The following is a 24,222-nucleotide window of genomic DNA, read 5'->3' on the forward strand; positions in this document are numbered from 1 at the left end:
GCCAGGATATAATTGGCTGTTGCATGGTTACAAAGAGAAGTCAATATTGTCTCCAAATATGGCCAATAGTGTACACGCATCTGTTGACACATAGAAACCACCTCAGGGATAATAAGACAGAATAGCTTCTTCACATTCAATGCCTAAAGCTGTGGTTTGAGATGAATTTATTCCAGTTTTATAGTACAGTACATTACATGAATGAGTCATCCCGACAATTAGCTACTCATTTCACACACTTTAGCACCATTTGATCGTATATTCCAATAAGGAATAGGGACTTGGGAGCAATAAGCTAAGACAGTGGTACGTCAAGTTTTTTTTGCTACCTCTGCTTAGCTCTATTTAGCTTTGAATATGCACTTGCAGTGAGTTAAACATTCATAATCTTTGGTTAATATAGTTGTATTTTTACAATTATTTATGTTCCTGTGCACAACTGAATGGTGTACCACCAGTGGTATTCTACCACAGTTTAATCTCATATAAATATCAATAATAATAACAGCTACAGAGAGTATAGTGATACTTTATATACGATCTTTAGTTTAGTTATTGGGGCTTTATAATGTTAATTTTTACAAAAATATCTCAATAAAATATCGTCTAAGGAGAAGTTCTAGAAAACAAACATCTGTTAGATTGTCTGATGCATACAAAGAAAGTTATTCCTGTTTAATTCTGTGCAAAAATCAACGGATATTTATTTGCACAATGATTACAGAATCTCTCCCAGAGGTAGAAAGGCTCAAATCAATGCTTTGGGAGAAGGAGGCGTGAGCTCCATGGCCTTTGGCTTATTCCATGATTAAAGCTGTATTTAAAAGAGGAAACTGCTATGGCTGACGTTTTGCATAAGAAGCACAGATGTGGTCAACCGCCACCTCTGTTACATGAACAATCATTGGATGGAAAATATAAGTTTAGTTTACCTGGAGGGACCCGCGTTGTTTCCCGATATATTTTACAGGAAGCATGCAAGTCAGGAAAAAATAATTAGCTGCCCTCCCGAAAAAGTCCCCAGCGTCCAATCCCCCAAGCTTCATAAAGAAAATAAAAAAGAATGACTGTCAGTCCTCCAAAAAAAAAAAAGTCCTTTGAGACAATGTTCATAAATACAGCTCTTCTGTTTATCTAAGTCCCCTTGACGTTTTTGGTGTGAGGTCTGTTGGCGAGGCTGGCATAGTAGGCGCACTGTGAGGGGTCACATTGGCCAGTAGGTCCTGGAGGGCCGGGTTGGCCGTGGGGGCCAGGGTTTCCTGGTTCTCCTTGGGCTCCTGCTTGTCCCGGGCTTCCGTCTTTGCCGTAGCCTGGCATGCCGGCTGGACCTGTAGAGGACACAAGTGCTTTAGAGCCTGAAGAAGTTGTCAAAGTGCAAATGGGTGGTGTTTGTGCTTGTTACCTATTGGACCAGGAGGACCTTGTTCTCCTCTTTCACCAACACCTGGTTCTCCCTTTTCTCCTTGAGTCCCCTTTTCACCTGGGAGGAACATGAAACTCTTTTATGTGGTAGTTAATGCCTCTATTCCATGAACCAATGAGTCTCCTATAGTCGCCCTCTGATCAGCACCGGGTCAAAAAACATCTGCAGTTGTGGCTGTGGGCAACCTCCTGATGTATTTTCACTCACCAGTAGTGTTGTTTATGTTGTAAGAAACACAGGTGTTCGGCCATTTTGGGTTGTAACTAACTACCATATGTAATTACAATGTACAGTATATAATGTCATGTGTATAGAATGTACGTCTTCTACCTTTAGGGCCCATGGGCCCCCTCGATCCTTCTCCACCATTCAATCCAGGTATACCAGGTTCTCCGGGTGGGCCAGGTCGCCCGGGATTCCCGTCTTTACCAGGAGGGCCAGGCGGTCCTGGGCGCCCCGTAGAACTCTTGACATGGGCTGGTTGCATCTGAGCCATGAGGTAGGCCAGTTTGGCTGCATGCACAAAGCAGACATGTCTTCTTGTATTTCTGGGTAGAAATAAAAGCAATAGAGAATATGATGGAAGTGTTGACTCACCATCCAGCTGTTTGGACAGTTCCTCCTGAATGAGCCGTCTCATCAGCTCCACTGAGGCAGACTCCCCCTGAGAACATGTTCATGGTCATGGATGACTCGGTTCCTGTGTGCACCAAATCCTCCATGTGAATTGTTCACTCACCCTCGGGCCCGGCATACCAGGGTTTCCAGACGGTCCTTGTGGCCCGGGAGCTCCCATTTCTCCCGGTGGTCCTGACATACCCATCATTCCAGTGTGTCCCTTTCTGCCAGGTGGTCCCGGATTTCCTGGGATGCCTGGTTCTCCGGAATGGCCTTTGTCTCCCTTCATGCCTGAGTCCCCCTGGATGAGATGATGTCATTAGCAATGCTAGCCCTGTAGCATATAGGATGGAATGTTCTACATGTTGGCTTACTTACTTTCTCCCCCTTAAGACCACGGTCACCCATCCTGCCTGGAACTCCCTACAAGACCCCAAAACAACACAAACAAACAAATGTCCATGGTGTGTATGTTATGGTCAGTAGAATAGTGTCAGCCATTCATTGTGTTACCTGTTTCCCTTCCGGACCAATTGGACCAGGTGGACCCTGCAAATGGGAAAACATGTCCTCGTTATTCACAGTGGTGATCTCTGGGAACGTTTCAGACCAAACACTTACCGATGGACCTTTAGGCCCACTGAATCCTGGTAATCCCGGGTTGCCAGATTCTCCCTTGTCGCCCCTAAGGCCCTAAAATTGATGGATTACACACAAAACGTACACTTTCCTGAGCCTGGCTTCTTACTGGGGATTGAACAGGATTACCAGTTAGCTTAGCACTCTAATCAGCATGGATGAAAATCTTATAAAGCAATCTTTTGCTGTGAGATTTGCCCGCTAGAATGGAAACATTGACAAGATTGTGACTCTGCTCTCTCCTCATTTCACCTTGCTGCATCTTCTTCCTCGTCTCATCCCTCCTCCGAGCCCTTTCTGCTGACTGATGGAGTTTTCACCCGACCAGCCAGGAAAGCATCCATCAGCCCGCACAGCTCCAGTCACTTTCTATCTAAGCTCCAGTGCTCCTTTTGCCACCTCGCACCGCTTTACACGAGTGGACAGCCATCATTTGAGTGTGAAATCACTCCATTAGGACGAGGAGAGCAGACACTCTGGCTTTGAAGTGATGCAAGGAAGACAGAGTGAGACACCAAGCCCGTGCTCTGTCTCTATTATTGAGCTGCTTTTAAAAGGAGCATTGTAAAAAGCCATGGTGAGAATCAAAGTGTGAAATGAGACAATGATTTACATTTTCTAATTTGCTTTTGGCTCCCTGTAACGTTGCCAAGCAGAAAGACCACAGCTCGTGTATTGTTTTCACTCATCTTGATTGGTTATTTAGCTATCTAGCTAGTCAGTCCTCTAGTGAGTTGATTAGATTGCTATTTTTTTCTAACCAGTCATTCAGTTGCTTTATTGGTAAGTTTCAGTTCTACAACTCGCTGGTGACTAACTAAACTTTAGTTAATCAGCTTGTTGGTTAATCACCTAGCTTGTTCATTCGCTCCCAAACTAACTCTGCCCTTTCCACCAAATAAGGTAGTTGTCTAGACAGCTCATTAACTAACATGTCAGTCAGCTGGTTGGTTAGTTAATATGGTAATATGGTTAATATGGTAATAGATGTGTATGCACCTACTACACCAAAACAAATTCCTAGTATGTGTTGATCATACATGGCACTAAACCTTTTCTGATTCTGATTCTGATTAACTAGCTAGCTAGTCAGTCACTACTTGGTTAGGGTAGTTGAATAGCGAGTTAGTAGGCGCTATCCAAGTTCATCAGTGAATTAGCTAATTAGCCTGCTAGTTATTGCTAAATACCTAGCTATACACTATCTATAGACACATAGTGGCTTGCTAGCAAACTAGTCTGTCAGTCAGCAAGTTTGCTTAATAATTAGCTAGGTATTGAGGATAGGTATTGATCATAGTTGGTCAGGTTTTTGTTACTTATTGTTATGTAATGAATTAGCTATACACTAGCCATAGACACATAGCTCACAAACAAACTAAACTAGTTCAGTCAGCAGGCTGGCGAGCTAGTTAGTATGCTAATTAGCTAGCCAGCTAGCCTTTCATTAGGTAAAAAATTGCCAGTAAGGTATTAATTTGTTTGTCAGAAATTTAGTCTGTACGATTTCAATCTCCTTCACCTAAAAGGAGGTAGTAATCCGCTAGCTAAGAAATAGATAAACTAGTCACAATGGAAACACCCCCTTCCCAGACATAAATGGTATGTCCCTTTCATTTTAAATATTAACCAGGAAGTAGCTGGCCACAAAACAAGCCAAATGGTGCCCTAGTTTGTATTGAGACCTGTGGATTCCATCTTGTGTGCCTTAATGATGCGTTCAATCTCTTTCTTGACATTCATTTTCCAGCAAGTCATTTCCATTGACGTGAGGAGAAGGATGTTCCTCCTCTTGTCACCGTGGCAAATATGACTTCCATCATGGCACGACAGCCCGCACACGTTCTTCTTCTTCTATTTATCACAGCGCATCGAGCAACACGACGCAACATCATCCGTCAAAGTTTGTTGTGGTTTTTTTTTTTTTTTTAAATCGTGATAGCTGTAGGGTGTTTTTTTTAAGAGTGGTGACTTACAGGCGTTCCAGGGAGGCCTGCTTTGCCTGAAGGTCCTGGTTCACCTTGTTTGCCCTGAGAGGAAGAACGACATCAGTGCTGTTTGAGTTCCATATCTATCTTGGTGTTGTGTCACTCACGGGCTCCCCTCTTGGTCCAATAAGTCCTTCTGGTCCTGGTGGCCCCTTCAGACCCTGCCATCACAAAATCATATTTACAAATACACAAATGTAGTATCGGTGGGATGAAATGGGACATAACGCTCGTACACAGTCGTAACTCGGAAAGCTCCAGTAAAATAAGGACTTGATTAAATGTTATTTTGGTGCTGTGCCCCCGAGTCTCTTGTAATCATTGCTGGGCTGCATTCCAGAGGACACTATGTGATGCTGCATGGTGAAGAATATTTAATGTACTTTAAACAGTTTAGGAGATACTATACAGCACGGCTGCGAGGGAGAGTTCCCGGTAGTATTTTAGCTTATTATCAGGCTGCTTGCGTCTTCCATCCATCCATCCTTTTCCCATGCTGCTTATTCTCAATAGGGTCGCGGTTATGCTGGAGCCTATCCCAGCTGTCTATGCGTGAGAGGCAGGGTACAACCTGGACCGGTTGTGCTTCTGTCTTTATTTATTTACTTGTTTTGTTTGAACAATAAGATACAACTTTTTACCTCTTTTCCAGGTTTGCCATCCCGTCCAGGTGGTCCAGGCTTTCCATCTTCTCCCTTTATTTATTTTATTGGTAAAGAACAGGAAAATGTAAAGCAACAAAACAAACTCATGAATGATAATCAGACTAAAACTCAAATTAATGGAATATTCAGATAATATTTAAAAAATCTAAACATTTCTTAAAATACTCTAGGTCGTATAAAAATAAAGGTGGAAATGAATGAAATTTTCTTTTATGAAAAAAAATCAATAAATGCTTACATTTAATTTTTTTTTAAAGTGCAAAAAAGATTTTTTTAAATATATACTGTATTTAAAAATATAAATTATATGAAAAAAATGCTAAAAATGCCTAATTGAGAATAGAAGCTGACTGGTGCGTGCTGTGCTTACCTTTGACCCCTGACTGCCAGGTTCTCCTCTGTGGCCTTTAAAGCCCTGAGCAGAGGAGAGACACACACTCATTTACTGCCATTTACATCTCTTAACATCATGGCAGTGACTTACTGGGAGTCCCCGTAGTCCAGGGTTTCCTGGTGGTCCAGGTTCACCTCGCTTGCCCTAAAAAGAATAAAGGTTGCAGCATCACATTTCTTGACTTGTTGCCGTTGTCTATGCTTTGGGGTCTACTTACTGATTCTCCTGCTTCACCTTGTTGTCCATCTTTTCCCATTTTCCCAGGTGGACCCTGCAGATGAGTGGAATATACTGTTTGTATGGTGATGCTGCAGGATAACACTGTCCCATTCGGGATGCTACTTGTATCGTTTTTTTGTTGTTGTTGTTGTTGTTCTTACTGTCAATCCAGGAAGACCCGGAGGACCCTGGATCCCCTTGAGACCCTCTTTGCCCTGTTAAGAAGAAAGAGCCAAACAGGCCAGTCATTAAAAAGATAACATTAGTAACACGCAGCAAAACAACACTCTGGCTGACCCATATGCCAGCTAGATACAAAAAGGAGGTGTGCAGAATAATGGGTTTTCTAAGCATGAAAGCACATGACCTTCTCTCCAGGAGGTCCTGGGGGACCAGCAGGACCAGGTTGTCCATCGTTACCCTGAACAAGGGAGGGAAATAACACAAAAAATAAGCACTGTGTCAATATGGAGCACACATGTAAAATGATTTGTAAAAATAACAGTAATTTACAGCTGAGCCCATCATTCCAGCAGGGCCAGGGTGACCTGGAGGTCCAGGATGACCCTGTAAATGAATAATAAGGATTTACATAAAACGTCACATATATGGAAATATTATGACTGTTGTCTTTTCATGTACTGTAAATACCTTTTCTCCTTTATCTCCTGGGGCTCCAGCAGTTCCACGATCGCCTTTGATTCCCTGTGAGGATGTACATTATATTTTCAGTCATCAAGCGTTTATTTTTTTTTTACTTTTGTAGTTATTATTATTAACAGTAAATGACAATAATAATTACATCAATAATATTTATGACAATGTTTCAAAATGAAGTATTAAAATTAATCAATTTCATTACAAAAACATAGAAAATGCTACAAATATGTAAACATATTTACAGTACACAGAAGAAAACATTACATGTAGAAAAAAAGGCCAAATATTACAATTCATGGTGAAATGTTATAATAAAACATAATTCATGTAACACATATCTAATATTAAGAGTAAAAATGTTTCAATAATTGGATTTTTTTGACGACCCTCTTGAAGTAGTAACACATTCACATGAGAGTTAGCCCCATTGACTTGAGTCCAAAGCCCTTCAACAAAAGCCACTAATTATAGTGATAAGGGAACCGTTAACGTGCCAACTTGCCTTTGCTCCATCAGTTCCAGGGGGGCCCTGAGGTCCAGGTAGGCCCGGCGAGCCCTGTAATGACACAGCAAACAATCAGTGTCCGTCCTGGGAGGCTCGGCGTGTCCTAATTGCTCTCTACTGCCCCCGGAGGACGCCCGGCTGTCGATGCGGACCGTGCTCGAGCATCCGTCACGCCAAGTGTGATTGATGACAGCGAATTAGCCGCCTGGCCCTCATGCTTCGTTTAGGTAATAAAGTGCACACACACACACTTTAAGAGTCCATAATTGACTTTACATTAGGGGACAGGTGATATTAGAACAATGCAGAATATAAATGACTTTGTCCTACTTGGTAGCCATCTTGACCGTTTTTCCCAGGAGGTCCCTGTTGTCCTTTATCGCCAGGGAGTCCCAGGATACCAGGTGGTCCAGGTGGACCCGCTGGGCAGTCTGAACAGATGTCCTAAAAATATGCCGGAGACCTTTACTTGAAGATATGCAAATAACAAAAATGTATCGCTGAACAAAAGGCTGTCCTTACCTTCAGTTTTACATCTGAAAGGTCTGCTGGTTTTCCCTAGAAGATGATAGACACAATAAATACATTAGCTAATTATATAGAAAATAATAACCATAATAAAGTGTGTCTGTTTGAAATAGCAAAAAGCAACTTTTATGGTGCATACATAGCACATAAACAACAAGATGCCCTGATGGATACAGTGTAGTGGTCAGCAACCCATGCCTGTCTAGTTTGTCATGGTGGTTTTGTTAAATCCATACTTACAGGCTCTCCGGGTGATCCTTTCTCTCCTGGCCTTCCCGGCAGACCCTGTAAGGAATACCATGTCATTTATTAGAATTCACTGCAATGACATAGCAGCAACATCAAATGTCAGGTAAATTCATATGTTCCAGCTTGAAATAAATCGGCAAGTAACGACCAGGGAGCCAATCAGCCTCTCAGTCAATCCGAGTATACTTCGAGTATACGTACACAAAAAAAACCTCACCATAGAGTAAAAGATTTACTAACATATGGACTCACATTATGTCCTGCAGGGCCCTGAGCACCAGCAACACCAGGTAGGCCTCTCAAGCCCTGGAAACCACAAAGAAACATATTTAAAAACAAAAAAAAATAAAATAAAATATATTGTAATCATTCTTACAGGAGATCCGGGATCCCCATTATTTCCGGGGGGGCCCTGAAAAAATACAAGAAAGATTGGTATAGAAATATTCCAAACAGAATGTACAGTGTAAGAAAACTGGCTACACACCTGAGGCCCTACTTTGCCTTCTCCTGGGGGGCCCCTGTCCCCTGGTAATCCCGGCTCCCCACTTGACCCTGGTGGGCCCTGAGTGACAGAAATAGAACTCACTTGTAGAGGAAAATGTGTCCCATTCTAGCTACTCATCATCACACTGCAGTAGATATCAAAATTGGTCAGAAAGAAATGGAATGGTTTTGAATTTTAAGTAAGTTTGACAGAAAATCCCATTACCTTAGGCCCTGGGGGTCCTTCATTTCCCCGTGGTCCTGGTTCACCCTGTCATGTCACATATTACATCAATTAAACCTCTCATAATGCCAGACGAAGCCATTAAGCCCTGGAAAGTGTGTACGGGTTCATTCCATATGCACATAAACAGCAGCAAGGCCTCGGGGCCGCCGCACCTGGCAGCTGTAAAAATAAATAAATAAATAAATACAATCAAGAAAAAAATAAATAAAAATAGAAGCGCTGTGAAACCGTTGTGTTACTTTAATGTGATTTCTTAACAGCGGTCTTCCTGTTGGTTCCTGCCTCATCAGCAGCTCTGAGGTGAAAAACGATGGTGGAACATGTTGCGCCGCCGCACAAAATGTGCCGACGCAGGCTTGCTGTGTTGTTGTGGTTCCACTTGCAATGCCTGGCAGAGTGCACGTTTAAAAGTGGAACACATGTGGAAGATAAGGCACGCTGAGGTTTCATAACATTAAAATGATGTCCTATCACCTTTTCCACAGAAAGCATCTTCATGTTAGCTCTACTGAGCTTTGATAAACCACAAACTGAAACAAAAGACTGTAGGTGTGTTGCGATGCAGGGTTTCTTACCGTTAGGCCATCTTTTCCCTTCCCGGTTGGTCCAGGGGGCCCAATCAAGCCAGGCTCTCCGGATGGACCTCGTTGACCTGTTTGCCCTGGTTTGCCTGGCTCTCCCTATTAAAAAAAAAAAAAAAACGTTACAGTGAAAAATTCAACAAATATTAGGGATGTCCGATATGCTGATATTGTCCAACTCGATATGGAATCAGCCAATAGCGGTAGGTGTACGATGACATATCTCCTTTGGTGGAATGAACACATAATTATGGGTTTTCATGGTGGGGATAAAATGTGATACCAATATCAACCAATATCATCGAACATGCTTATTATTTTTTATATATATATATATATATATATATATATATATATATATATATATATATATATATATATATAGCAATATAATTTATAATTGACCCCAAATTCTCAACATTTTGCTTCAAAAAAGTTGTAATTTTCAGAGTTACTGTGTTTACCTTTGTGCCCCAACAATATCAAAACCTTCTCCAAAGCTATACTGCAACTCTACACACTATACACTACACACCGCCATATGAAAAAGTCTTTAAACAACCTTGTCTCCTCTCTCTCCAGCTGCACCAGGGGGCCCAATGATGCCTGGTATGCCCTACAAAAAAACAAACCTCGCTGTTAATCATGATTATAAACTTGCATGCATGGGATGTAATTGTCCGTGTAGACCTACCACATTGCCCGGTAGTCCTCGAGGCCCCTGAGGACCTGCTACGCCAGGAGGGCCCTATACAAAATACATTACACCATTAGCGGTCACTGCATTGCAGCACATCACATCTACTCTACTCACTTGTGACAAGATGAATGATAAGGAATACTGTAAACTCACTGGGTCTCCAACGCGTCCTGTCTCTCCTTGAAGTCCAGTGTCACCTTTAGGGCCCTGGAAGAAAGATATACAGATGTGCAACAAGTCCAAAGAAAATGTGTTGTTTATATGAGCTCTACAAAGTCAAGAGTGCCTTACCGCTGGTCCAGTTGGACCCTTAAAGCCTTGTTCACCAGGTAATCCTCTTGGGCCCTTCACAGAAAATGTACTGATGAGCACCTTTGTTCTACTTTAGGTATATTTTCTCCACATACAGAATATTATTTTTGTATTACTGTTAGGAATATAAATACATACAAAAAAAGAAAAATATTATATTACCACATATGTATTCTTTAATTTACTACCCATACAAACACAATAACACAATGTATAAAATCAAGAATTGCCGCCGTTGCTACTACTGGTTCATCAGCTCTTTATTGTATCTCTACTGACATCTAGTGGCGTCTTCCGCCTATTGCAACATGTAGTTTGCTCACTGCAAGGAAGATAAGGAACAGGAAAGAAAAATAAATAAGAAAGGTATAAATGAAACCCACCATTTCTCCAGTCTGTCCTTGGTCCCCTTTCTCTCCCTTCTCTCCTGGTTTTCCCTACAAAATGACATCCAATTTAACATCTCTGACTTTAGAGGAATAGAATCAAATTGTTAAATATTTCATATTTAACATACAAAATATCTTTTTATATGCTGCATTAGTTTTGTTTTGTGGAGAGTCAACTTACAGGTTCACCCGGTTCAGGAATAACATTTGCTACCTATAAAGAAAATAAATAAATACTTCCAGTCCAAGTCTTAGAATCTTTGCACAATTACTGCTATTTTTTGTATTTATATAAAAATATATTTACATTTCCAGGAATACCAGGCGGTCCCCTGGCCCCTATTTCACCCTGAAGGCAGGAGAACACTGTGTGTTAAATGTACTACAGCCAATATTAGCATTATTTACACATATTAGATGTATTAAAGTGCAATTGGATACACAATTATCTATTACCTTGTCACCCTTTTCACCTTTTGGCCCGAATGGTCCCTCCTGTCCTCTCTCACCCTAAAACCATAAATACATTTTGTAAATGTCAACAAAATTTCAGCATTTTTTTTGGATTATTTAAAAAAATGAAATGTGTGAAATAATCAGAGAGTCTTAAATTGCCCTTCAAAAGTCATAGTTACCAATACGTACAGGACTTCCCCTCTCTCCTCTTGCTCCACCAGCACCAGGTTGGCCAGGAGCACCAGCCTCTCCCTATTAAAAAAAACACGCAATTCCTCAAGTCAGCGAAAATAAATATGTAAAGAAAAGTCATCTGTCTGTCCACTCACTCTCTCCCCTGGAGGTCCTCTTGGTCCAGGAGGCCCATCATCACCCTAGAGGTTTCAGAGGGGGTGACGCGTGTGGCCGTTAAATGATAAATCTGACATTTGCATATGGAAAACACACTTGGTTTGTGATAGAGATGTCGTTACAGTACCTTTGGTCCAGGCTTGCCAGGAAAACCATCTGTTCCACGCTCTCCTCTGGGCCCCTTCAGTGACATCACAGTTCTAGTTAGATGTCATACTTCCAAACCTTCATACAAAGTGCTTTAACAACAATGGCAACAGATTCTTTAATACAAAATAATGGAAATTGTGTGTTTGTTTCTATGCATCCAGAAAGGAACTTCCGGGAATGCTTAAAAATGACCAAAAAAGGAAAAGTGAAGGCAAATTGAATTGAAAGTTTGACTGACCATGGTGCCATCATTACCAGGAAGACCATCCAGTCCATCTTTACCAGGAAGACCCTTTGGAAGAAACGAAAGGCGAAGACGTTTAACATGACCAGATTGTTTAACTAAATTCATGTTACAATTTGTGTTTCAGAAACTGAACTTACGGGCTTTCCCGCTTCGCCAGGTTTGCCTGAAAATCCAATTTCACCAGGCAGGCCCTTGATGAAGGACGGGGGCAGTATCAAACACAACTGTCATGCCATAAAGCCTCTTCATTTCTAGTCAGATTATTTTACTCACGGGTGGTCCAGTGTTACCAGTGTTCCCTGGTGGTCCCGCTGGACCTTGTGGACCCTGAAAGCAACCAGGAAAGTTATTGAATGAAGCATGGTGACGCCCTGCAGAGATTGGATGAGGGGAATGCGTAAACTAAAAATATAAAGAACTTACAACAGGTCCTGGAAGTCCATCTACTCCAGGCAATCCGCTTTCACCTTTCTTTCCCTGCAGGAGACCATTTAAGGAGAACTCTTTCAGTTTATTCCCATGTTTCCTTACTCTTACAATGCACAAAAGCTGTTTAGTTTCAGTCTATTGGCAAACAAATCAGCTCCAATTGTTTATATGAACATTTTGTGAATATAAAGCAGTATAAAAAATAAGCGGAACAAGTACCCGTGCTCTAATAGCACACCATTGGGATGGAGAGAGGAGCAGGCACTTGAAAGCAACATGGCGGATGTACGTCTCATTAATTAGCGCTGAGAATTAACATTGGATGGTCTAATCTGTCTCACTGGACTATGATTCATTCAGTAAACGAGATTAAAAGCTGCTAGTTGACACAAGCCAGATGTTTGCTTCATTGGAGAGCTTCTCAGGAGACAGTCATCTCTCAACTGGAGCTCCCCCTACAGTTGTGAAGTGTAATTACCTTTGGGAATGTTGCTTAAGAGGATTTTTGCATCATTTTTTTTTGCACAAAAAAAATAACAAATATTACTCTTACTCTTTGGCCAAATTCTCCGGGCTCTCCTGGTAGACCCTGTACACCTGGAGGACCCTACAGGTGTAAAACAGCAACATTCAATGACACATCTTTTTCAACACAACAGCGCAGACAAAACATATAGCACGGGAGTTTCAACATCCTTACAGGAAGTCCTGGTGGGCCATCAGCACCTGGAGGCCCGGGAAGTCCAACATCTCCCTGAAAGAGGTCATGTTCATTAGCATTTACCCTGTATATGGTGTGTTTAAATGACAATATCCATATAAAGGACCATTATTCTCACACTGTGGTACGAGCGCCACTGGTTGGACACAGCATTGATCAAGTAGCAACGCAGCTATTTTTAACAAATAGCAATATAAAGGTTTATTAGCATATATTACAGCAGCAACATACCTTTTCCCCTCTTAGGCCCTCTTGTTGATACTGCAAGAAAAATAAATCATACAAATATTATCTTTAATAAGAAAAAAAGCAAAATAAAATGTTTATTTGATTTGCTTGCTTTATGCCTTTTTTTTTTTTATAGGTACTTACCACATCACCGGGTAATCCGGGAATTCCTCGCTCCCCCTGTGACACAGTTCCCACAAGAAAGAAAAAAAACATTACACCTAAAAGGGCTTTCCATGCTATTGTCCTCAGGCGACACGATAACAGCCATGCTTCACGATCAATCGCGTTGCTGAAAGCGTGTACTTATGGTATAATCATAAAGGAAATAATTGCAATGCATGCTGTGTGAATGTGTGTTTCTGCATGCATACGAATGGGCGTTGTGAGACGTACAAAGTCACTAATTGCAGACCCACAAGATGACTTTCATGGTACACAAAAGAGACAGGGGAATGTCTGGAGTGTACACATGGATTATACCCATTTGCAATGATTTATACGCAATACGCACATGATTACATTTTTGCTTGAAGTGCGCCTTGAATGTGTATGTGCACATGGCACACACAGGGGGGGAGGACCTACCTTGTCACCTTTGACTCCGCCGGCCCCAGGCAAACCAGTCTGTCCCCTCAAACCCTGAACAAAATTATTATTATTATTATTATGACAATATGAATCAAAGCATGTGGCTGACTTACATCTTGGCCAGCAACGCCAGGTTTTCCAGGTAATCCATCCAAACCGGTCGTCCCCTAAAAGAGACAGGCTTTGAAATCATCTGCCCGGTAAGACATATACAAAGACAACATAGGGACTCTGTGTGGAGTAAGCATGTTCTCCCTGTGCATGCGTGGGTTTCCTCCGGGTACTCCGGGTTCTTCATGCACCTCTAACTTACATGTTAGGTTAATCGGCGACTCCAAATTGTCTGTCGTATGTTTGAATGTGCGTACACGTACATACGCATGCACAAAGTTCAGTTCCAAATGGGAAAATTGGAAATACTCCATGGTGTTTATATTTGTGAATGAATTGTTATTTTGGACGTGAAACAACACACGTTTTTTAGCTGTCACAAAAGCAAAAAAGATGAGTGTCAAAGAGAAAGTTATGCTTCATTCATTCATTCATTTTCTACCGCTTATCCTCACGAGGGTTGCGGGGGTGCTGGAGCCTATCCCAGCTGTCTTCGGGCGAGAGGCGGGGTACACACTGGACTGGTGGCCAGCCAATCACAGGGCACATATAGACAAACAACCATTCACACTCTCATTCATACCTATGGACAATTTGGAGTCGCTAATTAACCTAGCATGTTTTTGGAACGTGGGAGGAAACCGGAGTACCCGGAGAAAACTCACGCATGCACGGGGAGAACATGCAAACTCCACACAGAGATGGCCGAGGGTGGGATTGAACCCTGGTCTCCTAGCTGTGAGGCCTGCGCGCTTACCACTCAGTCGCCGTGCAGCCTAGTTATGCTTCAAATGTTTCTTATTGTTTTTTTCCCTTTTCTAGTCGGGAACTTATATTTTCCTGAAATTGACCTATGTTCTACTGCCGATTAATAAAGAACAGATTACATTACAAGGGATATTATAAATAAGAAGCTTTCCCAATGCTAATAGGGAAATATCATGTTACCTATATTGGGTAATATGAGTATAAAATTAACTACATAAAGGGGTGTTATTTTATGTTTACAAGGTTCTAATAATGGTAGCTTTTTTCTGGGTGTAAATGTATCAATACAGGTGTGCAAAACCCATAGAAAAATGTGCATTTTTAAAATACCCACATTCACATGGACATGACCTCAGTTAGCGTTTCAACAATGAATTCCGCTTAAATTGGCAACAAATCCGACACAGCCTATCTCCACTTCACTTTTTACTCCAGAGAGTGAATAGAGGTGACTTCATTCCTAAGTCAAGTCTCTTTATTACTTTCCACAAGTACTTTACCACTTTCAACCTCCAGGAAATTGCTGACTTTGAGTCTGAGTGACAGGCAGGCCGAGCTGAACATGTCGCAGCAGAAGGATGATGGGATTTCAGTAAGACCCCGACCTCTTCCACATCCCTGTGCCGTGTGGCAAAGTAATCAGAGATTCTGTGTTTATTGCTTTGCTACTACAGGTCATGTTCAAATGGAAGCTGACAGGTCTCTGTGCCTTCTCGCATCACCATACAGGACGTGATGATGCGTGATGGATTTCCACAAGCTCCAGACACTACTTTTGTAGCCAAAATAAGCCCCCACATGAGTCCAGACAGGAAGTGGGGAGCGTGAATCAAAGAAGTCACATCTGTTTGGACAATTATGACCCCTTGGTTAGAGGAATGTTCGAGTTCTCACTGTGAGATGTCTTGGTTATTCACATTTATTTAACCTAACATCATCTGACCTGACACATAGTGGAGAAACAGGATCATTAAGCAGCAGCCTGTTCCTACAAGCATTTGGTACTGTTTCATAAGAAAAACATGCTCCAAAAAGGAAACATGAAAAAAAAAGCAAAGCTATGTTTATAGTTGTTTTCAAACTGATGTGGAGGAGAGGGGTGGGGTGATGATACGATTTTCCTGAACTAGATAGCTTAAATAGATACACTCTAATGGCAAAATTGAGGCGTATTTATGTGTACAATTTGGTGCTGATCCATAAAAGGATTGTGACTTTAAGGCTTTGAGTGGTGCCTATTATGCAAAACGGACTTGTTGCCACAATATCATATGTCCTGAGAAGCTGTTTATGAGCACTAAATGTGAGACAAATCATCCCCCTCTATTATTTGCTCCCCTTTTGGAAGAAGAAGCACTGAAAAGCTCACTTTTGAAGTTCCATAAAGGACCAAACCTCCCTCATGTACAGTATACGGACAGTTTTGTTAAAAAAAAAAAACAAACTAAGAACTTCAAATAAGCATGTCGCATATTGCATCACTTACACTGGGTCCTATCGATCCCTTTTCACCTTTTATTCCCCGATCGCCCTGTAAAACAACACATCAATGTTAAAAAAGATGAAGAATGATGAAGTCAACAGTGAGTGGATGTAGTGTCGCTACTCACATTGACACCTTTTGGTCCCGGTGTTCCTGGATATCCTGCGTCACCTTGAATGCCCTGTAATCATAATGATATTAGAATAATATTAAGACTCAAAAAATCCTATTAAATCTTCTTTGCAAATACATTTACAGTGGAATTTCCTTATATTTTAATTAAAAAATTTTAAAGCCAATGAGCCAAACAGTTTTAGACAAAATATGTAATTAAATATATTTTATAATATTAAAAAATGATATTACATAGTGTATTTAAATAAAGTAGCAGTGAAATCTTCTTATATATGTACAGGTATATATGTAAAAAATGGTTGAATGGGGGATCACATGGTGTCCCGAGTGGTTAGCATGTAGGTCACACAGTCATCTGTGTGTGATGTTTGCATGTTCGCTGCGTGGGTTTACTCAGGGTACCCCCAAAAACAATTGGCGACTCGAAATGGTCCATTAGTATGAATGGTTGTTTGTCTACATGTGCCCGGCTGGTTCTACCCACCTGTGATCCAGTGAGACCAGGAAGTCCTGGATTCCCAGCCCGTCCTGCCTCCCCCTATTAAAAAATATTATCATTTAAAATGAAAATCACGCCAAATTGAAAGCAAATCTGTACTTACTTTGTCTCCTTTGTCTCCAGATAGGCCATCAATACCAGGAAAACCCCCGACTCCCTGTCAGGTGATAAAAAACACAAAGTCAGAACCAAACCACCAACTGTTTGGCTTCAGAAAACACCAAAATCCGCCAGGTTCAGGTGTGCCACACCTTCTCTCCCTTTTGTCCAGGGGTACCTGTCAGCCCTATGGAGCCTCTATCACCCTGTAAACACAAAGTTGATGTTATTTATTTGGAGGTGAGCAGCTTCACACTCATGCAGGATGGCCGTTAATGCGGGTAGACGATGGTCGTGCTGTCACAAAAAAGGGTTTAGTTGACATTGGTTAGGTCCGTGCCTTTGATTTGAACCAGGGCTGTACAGTACTATATATCATTGGAGCACACGTCATTTCTGTCATCCTTACATTAGGATAAAGGCTTAGTATGGGCCTAGAACAACATTGCGACACAAAGAAATTGCCATTGCGCTCAGTTAAAGGTGCAATTAGAGGAATGAATTCATGCAAGTCATTGACCAAAATAGATACTTTTTAACCACAATGCATTGCTTGACTGATGGTGCAATTTCTGCATCAAGTTGGAGCAATAAATTGCAGCCAGCTTTGACAGAGGAATAGATTACTCATGCAAAAATAACAAACATTCATGCTGAGCATTAAGTATCTACTCTTTTTAAATGATGCAACAAGAATGATAAAAATGCTTTTTGTGTTCAGCTACATCACTGCATGTCTGGTGAACTATGCCAATGGTTAAGAATGAGAAATTAGGAAACTGTACAAACAACTAAGCACGACAATTCTATAAGCACGGAGAACGTTGCTGTGAGTTAAGTTGGTCTTTTACTGGTAACTTCATCTTATACCTGACTTTAACTTAAAAAACAATTAAATTGTACAGGCATTGTTCTATCTACTTAGCAGGTCATGTCTCCACTGTTTAATATATCTACCGATATCGTTAACTAGCAAGTTGTTTTTTTTTACCTAACTTTCTAGCTACCAACCTATAAATTTGACTAAGTGTTCACCCACCTACCAAGCTAGCTTGCTAGCTATTTACTGTCCCGACAAATCTAGCTAGCAAGCTAGCAATGTACCATCCTATCTAACTAACAATTTATCTAGCGATCTAGCTAGCATTTAGTTAGCTAACTAGCCATTTACCTAGCCATAGCGGTGGTGTGCAGTCAGAGCCAGCAACGCATTCTCTGCCAGTCCAAACACTATGGAGACGCAGCTTGTATTTTAATTAGTAGTATACAAATTGGTATTTTTTTCATAAAAGTGTAATAATTTATTCCCAACAATCTATTGTCTTCATTTTATAGCATTGTCTCTTGCCTGCACTGTTTCCAGTACAGTACGTTCATGTACATTTTTTTTGTCCAATCAGATTTCAGCTTCTATGTGTTGCCATGTCAATGTTATCTGCCCAGGAATAAGTAGTTCCCAGGACAAAGTAGTGCAGGTAATATGGCTTTAGTAATAGGTAATAGGTTTCTTTATCGAATCACATTTCAGATTGCGGGCCTACAGTGATGTCAAAATGTTTCTGTCTTCTCATCACATGAACAGTACAGAGTTTAACTGATCCTGCTGAAATGATCAATTCATGTTCAAATGTTACATTTGAACATTTTTAACTGTCCTGTTATAATTATATACAGTGTATATATATATATATATATATATATATATATATATATATATATATATATATATATATATATATATATATATATATATATATATATATATATATATATATATATATATATATATATATATATATATATATATATATATATATATATATGTGTGTGTGTATATATATATATATATATATATTGAAGATCAAAAATGTCAACTGGGTTAGTTGCTTAATAATAATTAATCCATCTACCTACAGTATAGCAAACAACCCATCTATACTCTATAGAGTAAGTAGTAGCAGATGTTCAACATGCAGGCAGTGAGTATGTACAGTACAGTACTGAATGTACTGTATATCATAGACAAATGGTGTGGTTAATTAATGCAGGCCATGCAGCATCATTAGCGACAGGTTTACTTACCTTCTCCCCTCTGTCACCTTTGACAGAGATTACTTTGCCCTGCAAATAATTAATCAACAAGGATTAATTATTATCGAGGCTTGCAGAAAGCCATAAGAAACCAAATGGAAGGCAAGCATGCAGTCTGAAATGACTTGTGTCTTGTTCTAAATTCAAATATTCAAGTTTTCATACAGCTTCTCCTTTTTCTCCCCTCAGGCCCGACAGCCCTGTGGCACCTCGAGGGCCGGCGTCACCCTGTAAAAGCAGTCGGCACAGTAAAACGACTCCATAAAAGCCGCCTTATTGTCTCTTGCAAAGCTACAGCTAAAAGTAGCATCAGTTGACCTTTTCACCCTTGAGGCCTGCAAGGCCAGGTGCTCCAGTCTCTCCCTGCGAGGGAATGGAAAGCCATTAAAGATGAAGATTGGCACGCAGAAAGAAAAAAGCATAGAAGAACAACAAGTAATTCACCTTCTCTCCTGCAGGGCACGAGCAGTTGGCTTGGGGGCCCCTCTGTTGCTCCGCGACGGTAGGGGTCGGGGTGGGGATCGCCACTGGAGGAGCCTCTGTCACGACCTTCTTGGGGCACTGCAGCCATACACATGAATTTATAGTGTCAATAAAGAGTTCATCACAGAATGAGCTTTGACCATTTCATCGACATAAGTAATGATAATAGTTGAATATAATATAGAAAAAGTATATTATACATGGTATAATGTAATAATCGTACATTTCTTTTGTTTATTTTGTTAACATTTCACCGGGTGTCTGATAAAGTGATATAAGCTAATGTGAGTCGTAGTTGCATACCAGAATATTATTGCAATATTTTTTTGTAAATACATAAAATCCATGTGAATGTGTCAACTCACAGGCCCATTAGGTAAATCACAGCAGGTTTCCAGCTCGGCTTGTTTGGAATCACAGTAGATCACCATCCTCTGGAGGTCAAACTGCGTGGTGAACACACACCTTTTAGTCAAGCGCTGCGCTTTCAAGCCTGATAACACACTTGGCAAAAGAGACTCACATCAATCGGCACGCTGTCGTACAACCTCTTCCCGATGACCGTCTTCCCCTGGATGTCGATGTCCTCCCTGTCTCCGATCGGCAGGGTCTGAATGTGCTTACAGTCCAGGTAGAGAGACACGGCCTTGGCCTCCACGCTCAGCGCAATCTTGTGCCAGTTGCGATCGAACAGGTTGTCCACTTCGGAGTTCCTGAAGACGGCTCGCACGGCGTCCTTGGTCAGTCCCACGGCGTTGTACTCCACCGCCTTGTTCTCACCGTCCAGCCTGATGGACACCTGACATGGCCGATACAAAGCATCATACAATACAATGAAATTCTTATCAATTATCCTATAAAAACTGACAGCCCATAATTAAATAGTTGATCCAAACTGTATATTTTTTTTTCCACAAAAGAAAACCCTAAAAATAACTTTCTGACCCACCTGTGGGATTCCATATTTGTCAAAAATCTGCCAGAGGTACCAATCTTCTCGTCTTGAGGTTTTCCTGAATTTAAACGTCGTCACAAAGGCGTATTCATCCGGCAAACCCTGGGGGAACACGTCTCTACAAAAAAAAGACAGCCCAGAAATAAATAGTCTTTGTCTGATCTCTCTATTCTTAAAACCTATAATACATTTACAACATATACAGGGTAATACTGTAATAACCAATCCAGTGGCTACTATATACTGTAGAGCAGGGGTCTCAAACACGCAGCCCGCGGGCCAAATGTGGCCCGCAAGACACTAGTTTGAGGCCCCCGCCTTGATATGAAAGTTTAATGTTAGTGCGGCCTGCGCAAGTTTGATGTGGATGCTGTATGGTATCATGTACCCAGAAAAAATTATTACGTTTGATTAATGTTCATGTTAAAGGTTAAATAACTGTTAATAGTTATCCTCCCTATCCGTGTGGTAGTGGTAAGTTTTTAGCTATTTAAGTTTAAAGGAAATAACTTGAAGGCTACCGTTTTGGTCGCTAGATCTCTAGTTTGCGAGTTAGCATGTGTCTCAAGACCCTGCAGTTGCGCAATATGTTGTAAATAAAAAAAGTATAAATGTGACTATAGTCGTGTTTTGTCATGTCTACAGGGCTTTAATAATGCTTTGTTAATTTTAATCTGAAAAAAATAATTTGTCTACCCACCAACTATATGTGGTTTCTTAAGTTTTTATTATTTGCCGTTTTATTATTATTATTATTATTATATTTATTTATTACTGATTGATTGATTTTCTTTATTCTTGATTTGTTTATTTATTTTTCATCTTATTTTATAAAATAAAATTATCTTATAAAATAAAAATTAAGATATTTGAGAACATTGGAATGTTTTATCAGAGCTTTTATTGTAGAAAATCGTAACCAAAGCACTGAAAAAGTTTGTATATTTTTCTGTTTTTAATAAATGCATTTTTTTTTTGGAAAACCTGATGCGCCCTAGCTCCAGTGGCCCCCAGGTAAATTGAGTTTGAGACCCCTGCTGTAGAGAAACTTACCATGAAATATACTTTTAATACTAAACTAATCTATATCCATTTTCTATGTCGCTTATCCTCATTAGGGTCGCGGGTATGCTGGAGCCTATCCCAGCTGACTTCAGGCAAGAGGCGGGGTACACCCTGGACTGGTGGCCAGCCAATCACTGGGCACATATAGACAAACAACCATTCACACTCACATTCATACCTATGGACAATTTGGAGTCGCCAATTAACCAATGGGGGAGGAAAACCCACACACACACGGGGAGAACGTGCAAACTCCGGTCTGCCCGGTCTCCTGACTGTGTGGCCTACATACTACTGTTTCTGACCTGCGTGTATTGCAGTATGTCCAATATGTCCTTGGGGGATTAATAAAAGCATAATGGAAGCAGCTAAATTAGACGGTAGGACACATGATCCAAAGCGGGTGCCACCAATAATGCCCGATGTCATAAATAGTATCGGGAGCATTTTTTTCCCCATTAGACTTTGACTTTGCATCTATTATGTTGTTCCGAGGTAATCTGGCACTTCAAGGTATGTGTGGGGTTGCACTTTGCATACCTGTCGACATTTGCATCTGAAAATAAGTGCGACTGAGGAAAAAGGTTGATATCGAACAGCGTAAAGTACAGGCTGGGGACTTACTCAGTCTGCTGCACAATTGGCATGGTGCCAAGACGAACGTACGCACTTTGGCCCTCATCAAGTCTTGTTCCCAGAATATCTTTGACACTGAAGTACTCCATCAAGTCGAAGCCTGCATGAAAAGAGGGTAAAAAGATCAAGTTGGGACCTTAATTTATACATGGCTGTCAAACGGAGGCTATTCCAGCATGTGTTGGCGAGAGGAAAAAACAAGTCACTATCACTGGTATACTCCCAAATGTCTTCAAGTGCACGTGTGTGCATGTTGCCAGTACTTTGAAGCGGTGCGACCACAAGCCATATTTCTGTGGTGTAAAAGAGGGACACTCCCTTATTCAATAAACAAATGAAGTAGCTATGGCGACGGTGCCAATGTGAGAGGCTGGCGGAACGTTGGGTGTCATTTTGTGTTGGATGAACTCCTCTTAAAGTCATTTCAACCACTAGTCATGTATAAAGGACCACCAGGGGCTGTAATGCCAGAGAGTATGAGTGGATGGTATAAAGGTTTTTACGAAATGTCACCAAAATCTGAAAAATAATCAAAAAATCTGGGAAAAAAAAAATTAAAAGATAATTGTAAAAAATTGAAAAATGCTGAGAAAATGATAAAATCCAAACTGCTTTGAAATTCTGTATACAATTCTGCAGAACTAAAAATTAGGGATGATATCAGGTGATATTGGTATCAGATTTTCTCCCGATCATTAAAACCGATATTAAAAAAATGCTGCATACAACACATTATGTGTTCATTCCACCACAGGGTGTTACACATATCGCTATCGGCTGATATCGGGATCGGAAATGGAGAGTTGGTCAATATTGACATATCGATTTATGGAAAAAAAAGTCAATATTGGACATCCCTACTAACATTTTCATTCATTCATTCATTCATTCATTTTCTACCGCTTATCCTCACGAGGGTCGCAGGGGTGCTGGAGCCTATCCCAGCTGTCTTCAGGCGAGAGGCGCGGTACACCCTGGACTGGTGATCCAGCCAATCACAGGGGACATATAGACAAACAACCATTCACACTCACATTCATACCTATGGACAATTTGGAGTCGCCAATTAACCTAGCATGTTTTTGGAATGTGGGAGGAAACTGGAGTACCCGGAGAAAACCTACGCATGCACGGGGAGAACATGCAAACTCCACACAGAGATGGCCGAGGGTGGGATTGAACTAAGGTCTCCTAGCTGTGAGGTCTGCGCGCGAACCACTCGACCACTGTGCAGCCCAACACCTTTATTTTCTCATTAATTTATTTGAGAAAAATAATAGCTAAACCTTACTCTCATTGTTGGAGACGACCACAGTGTATTCCACTGGGTACCTACCCGTTTGCATATGGTAGTATATATGCATACAATACCAATATGACCACCACTGGGCATGCTCTTGTTGAGATGGAATTTTTAGCTCATACTAATGTGTGGAGTGCTGTTAGAGCATCCTGACATGATCCAAGGAAAACTGTGACCTGTGTTCTGTGCACAAAAACAAGGCGGACAGCCAGCTTGAAAAACATGGAGTTGTACTTGTGACTGTAGTCTTGTGTGACAAAATACACATGTGATAAACATCAAGCACTATTCTCTGACCCCAATCCTATTTGTTTAGGCACGGCACTCGTGCAATAAGCTCTGCTAACTTTTCCCTCTCCTCGCATCGTGCACCACTCCGCCTCTGCGGTTGTTTGGAGGCCATCTTTGCAGAGTTGTAATTTAGACTGGCGATGCAGGGTGTATAATCAAGTCGAAAAGTTATTTTGGACAGCTACAAAAACGACCATTTTTGTGCAGGGTTGGGGGTGGGGGGGAGGGTGGAACGCCAGATGAGTTCACTGGATGGCGTCCTTTGATGGGAGCAGATGTGGATGCTTGTGCTTTCTGCCTAAAGGATTCCGACGAGACGGGCTGCCATGGATTGTACTGGGAAACAAACCACAGTTGTCTCGGTAGTCACTTCCTGATACGATGCCATGACGTTATTGCTCCTACTTCTGTGTTCCGATCATAGTGGTGTAAATGAAGTTTGTGTAATGCTGTGTGTACTTGTAAAACTGAAGAACCTCCATAAACACCATGTAACAGTAGCGGTGCATATCAAGAGGTCAGTCAGG

General features: G+C 41.1%; 1 protein-coding gene across 3 annotated transcripts in view; it reads right to left on the bottom strand.

Moving 5' to 3' along the window:
- Positions 1 to 24,222, bottom strand: part of col22a1 (collagen, type XXII, alpha 1) — a 47,191-nt gene that overhangs the window by 16,670 nt on the left and 6,299 nt on the right. For 2 of the 3 annotated variants that reach the window (XR_009119200.1, XR_009119201.1), the window contains exons 5-65: positions 22,090 to 22,201; positions 20,395 to 20,518; positions 19,969 to 20,244; positions 19,811 to 19,891; positions 19,407 to 19,523; positions 19,281 to 19,325; positions 19,128 to 19,190; positions 18,954 to 18,992; positions 17,024 to 17,077; positions 16,876 to 16,929; positions 16,758 to 16,811; positions 16,266 to 16,319; positions 16,142 to 16,186; positions 13,890 to 13,943; positions 13,774 to 13,827; positions 13,330 to 13,365; positions 13,189 to 13,218; positions 12,937 to 12,990; positions 12,790 to 12,843; positions 12,231 to 12,284; positions 12,081 to 12,134; positions 11,945 to 11,998; positions 11,799 to 11,852; positions 11,538 to 11,591; positions 11,389 to 11,433; positions 11,249 to 11,311; positions 11,060 to 11,113; positions 10,911 to 10,952; positions 10,785 to 10,817; positions 10,598 to 10,651; positions 10,194 to 10,247; positions 10,056 to 10,109; positions 9,897 to 9,950; positions 9,765 to 9,818; positions 9,197 to 9,301; positions 8,601 to 8,645; positions 8,376 to 8,453; positions 8,265 to 8,300; positions 8,141 to 8,194; positions 7,880 to 7,924; positions 7,634 to 7,669; positions 7,442 to 7,555; positions 7,109 to 7,162; positions 6,598 to 6,651; positions 6,460 to 6,513; positions 6,314 to 6,367; positions 6,108 to 6,161; positions 5,945 to 5,998; positions 5,818 to 5,871; positions 5,704 to 5,748; positions 5,310 to 5,363; positions 4,776 to 4,829; positions 4,657 to 4,710; positions 2,663 to 2,734; positions 2,555 to 2,590; positions 2,420 to 2,464; positions 2,163 to 2,342; positions 2,021 to 2,087; positions 1,754 to 1,936; positions 1,403 to 1,480; positions 933 to 1,328 (exon numbers count right to left, since the gene is read on the bottom strand). Coding sequence is in view for 1 of the 3 variants with exons in the window: in XM_058046655.1 (XP_057902638.1) it covers positions 1,135 to 1,328; positions 1,403 to 1,480; positions 1,754 to 1,936; positions 2,021 to 2,087; positions 2,163 to 2,342; positions 2,420 to 2,464; positions 2,555 to 2,590; positions 2,663 to 2,734; positions 4,657 to 4,710; positions 4,776 to 4,829; positions 5,310 to 5,363; positions 5,704 to 5,748; positions 5,818 to 5,871; positions 5,945 to 5,998; positions 6,108 to 6,161; positions 6,314 to 6,367; positions 6,460 to 6,513; positions 6,598 to 6,651; positions 7,109 to 7,162; positions 7,442 to 7,555; positions 7,634 to 7,669; positions 7,880 to 7,924; positions 8,141 to 8,194; positions 8,265 to 8,300; positions 8,376 to 8,453; positions 8,601 to 8,645; positions 9,197 to 9,301; positions 9,765 to 9,818; positions 9,897 to 9,950; positions 10,056 to 10,109; positions 10,194 to 10,247; positions 10,598 to 10,651; positions 10,785 to 10,817; positions 10,911 to 10,952; positions 11,060 to 11,113; positions 11,249 to 11,311; positions 11,389 to 11,433; positions 11,538 to 11,591; positions 11,799 to 11,852; positions 11,945 to 11,998; positions 12,081 to 12,134; positions 12,231 to 12,284; positions 12,790 to 12,843; positions 12,937 to 12,990; positions 13,189 to 13,218; positions 13,330 to 13,365; positions 13,774 to 13,827; positions 13,890 to 13,943; positions 16,142 to 16,186; positions 16,266 to 16,319; positions 16,758 to 16,811; positions 16,876 to 16,929; positions 17,024 to 17,077; positions 18,954 to 18,992; positions 19,128 to 19,190; positions 19,281 to 19,325; positions 19,407 to 19,523; positions 19,811 to 19,891; positions 19,969 to 20,244; positions 20,395 to 20,518; positions 22,090 to 22,201 (4,130 nt within the window). In the remaining 2 variants the exon portion in view is untranslated. Of the gene's footprint in view, positions 1 to 69; positions 1,329 to 1,402; positions 1,481 to 1,753; positions 1,937 to 2,020; positions 2,088 to 2,162; positions 2,343 to 2,419; positions 2,465 to 2,554; positions 2,591 to 2,662; positions 2,735 to 4,656; positions 4,711 to 4,775; positions 4,830 to 5,309; positions 5,364 to 5,703; positions 5,749 to 5,817; positions 5,872 to 5,944; positions 5,999 to 6,107; positions 6,162 to 6,313; positions 6,368 to 6,459; positions 6,514 to 6,597; positions 6,652 to 7,108; positions 7,163 to 7,441; positions 7,556 to 7,633; positions 7,670 to 7,879; positions 7,925 to 8,140; positions 8,195 to 8,264; positions 8,301 to 8,375; positions 8,454 to 8,600; positions 8,646 to 9,196; positions 9,302 to 9,764; positions 9,819 to 9,896; positions 9,951 to 10,055; positions 10,110 to 10,193; positions 10,248 to 10,597; positions 10,652 to 10,784; positions 10,818 to 10,910; positions 10,953 to 11,059; positions 11,114 to 11,248; positions 11,312 to 11,388; positions 11,434 to 11,537; positions 11,592 to 11,798; positions 11,853 to 11,944; positions 11,999 to 12,080; positions 12,135 to 12,230; positions 12,285 to 12,789; positions 12,844 to 12,936; positions 12,991 to 13,188; positions 13,219 to 13,329; positions 13,366 to 13,773; positions 13,828 to 13,889; positions 13,944 to 16,141; positions 16,187 to 16,265; positions 16,320 to 16,757; positions 16,812 to 16,875; positions 16,930 to 17,023; positions 17,078 to 18,953; positions 18,993 to 19,127; positions 19,191 to 19,280; positions 19,326 to 19,406; positions 19,524 to 19,810; positions 19,892 to 19,968; positions 20,245 to 20,394; positions 20,519 to 22,089; positions 22,202 to 24,222 lie in introns of those variants that run through there. The other variant, XM_058046655.1, reaches the window with a different exon arrangement.

The sequence above is a fragment of the Doryrhamphus excisus genome, chromosome 14, assembly GCF_030265055.1.
Source record: "Doryrhamphus excisus isolate RoL2022-K1 chromosome 14, RoL_Dexc_1.0, whole genome shotgun sequence".
Taxonomy (NCBI): Eukaryota; Metazoa; Chordata; class Actinopteri; order Syngnathiformes; family Syngnathidae; genus Doryrhamphus; species Doryrhamphus excisus.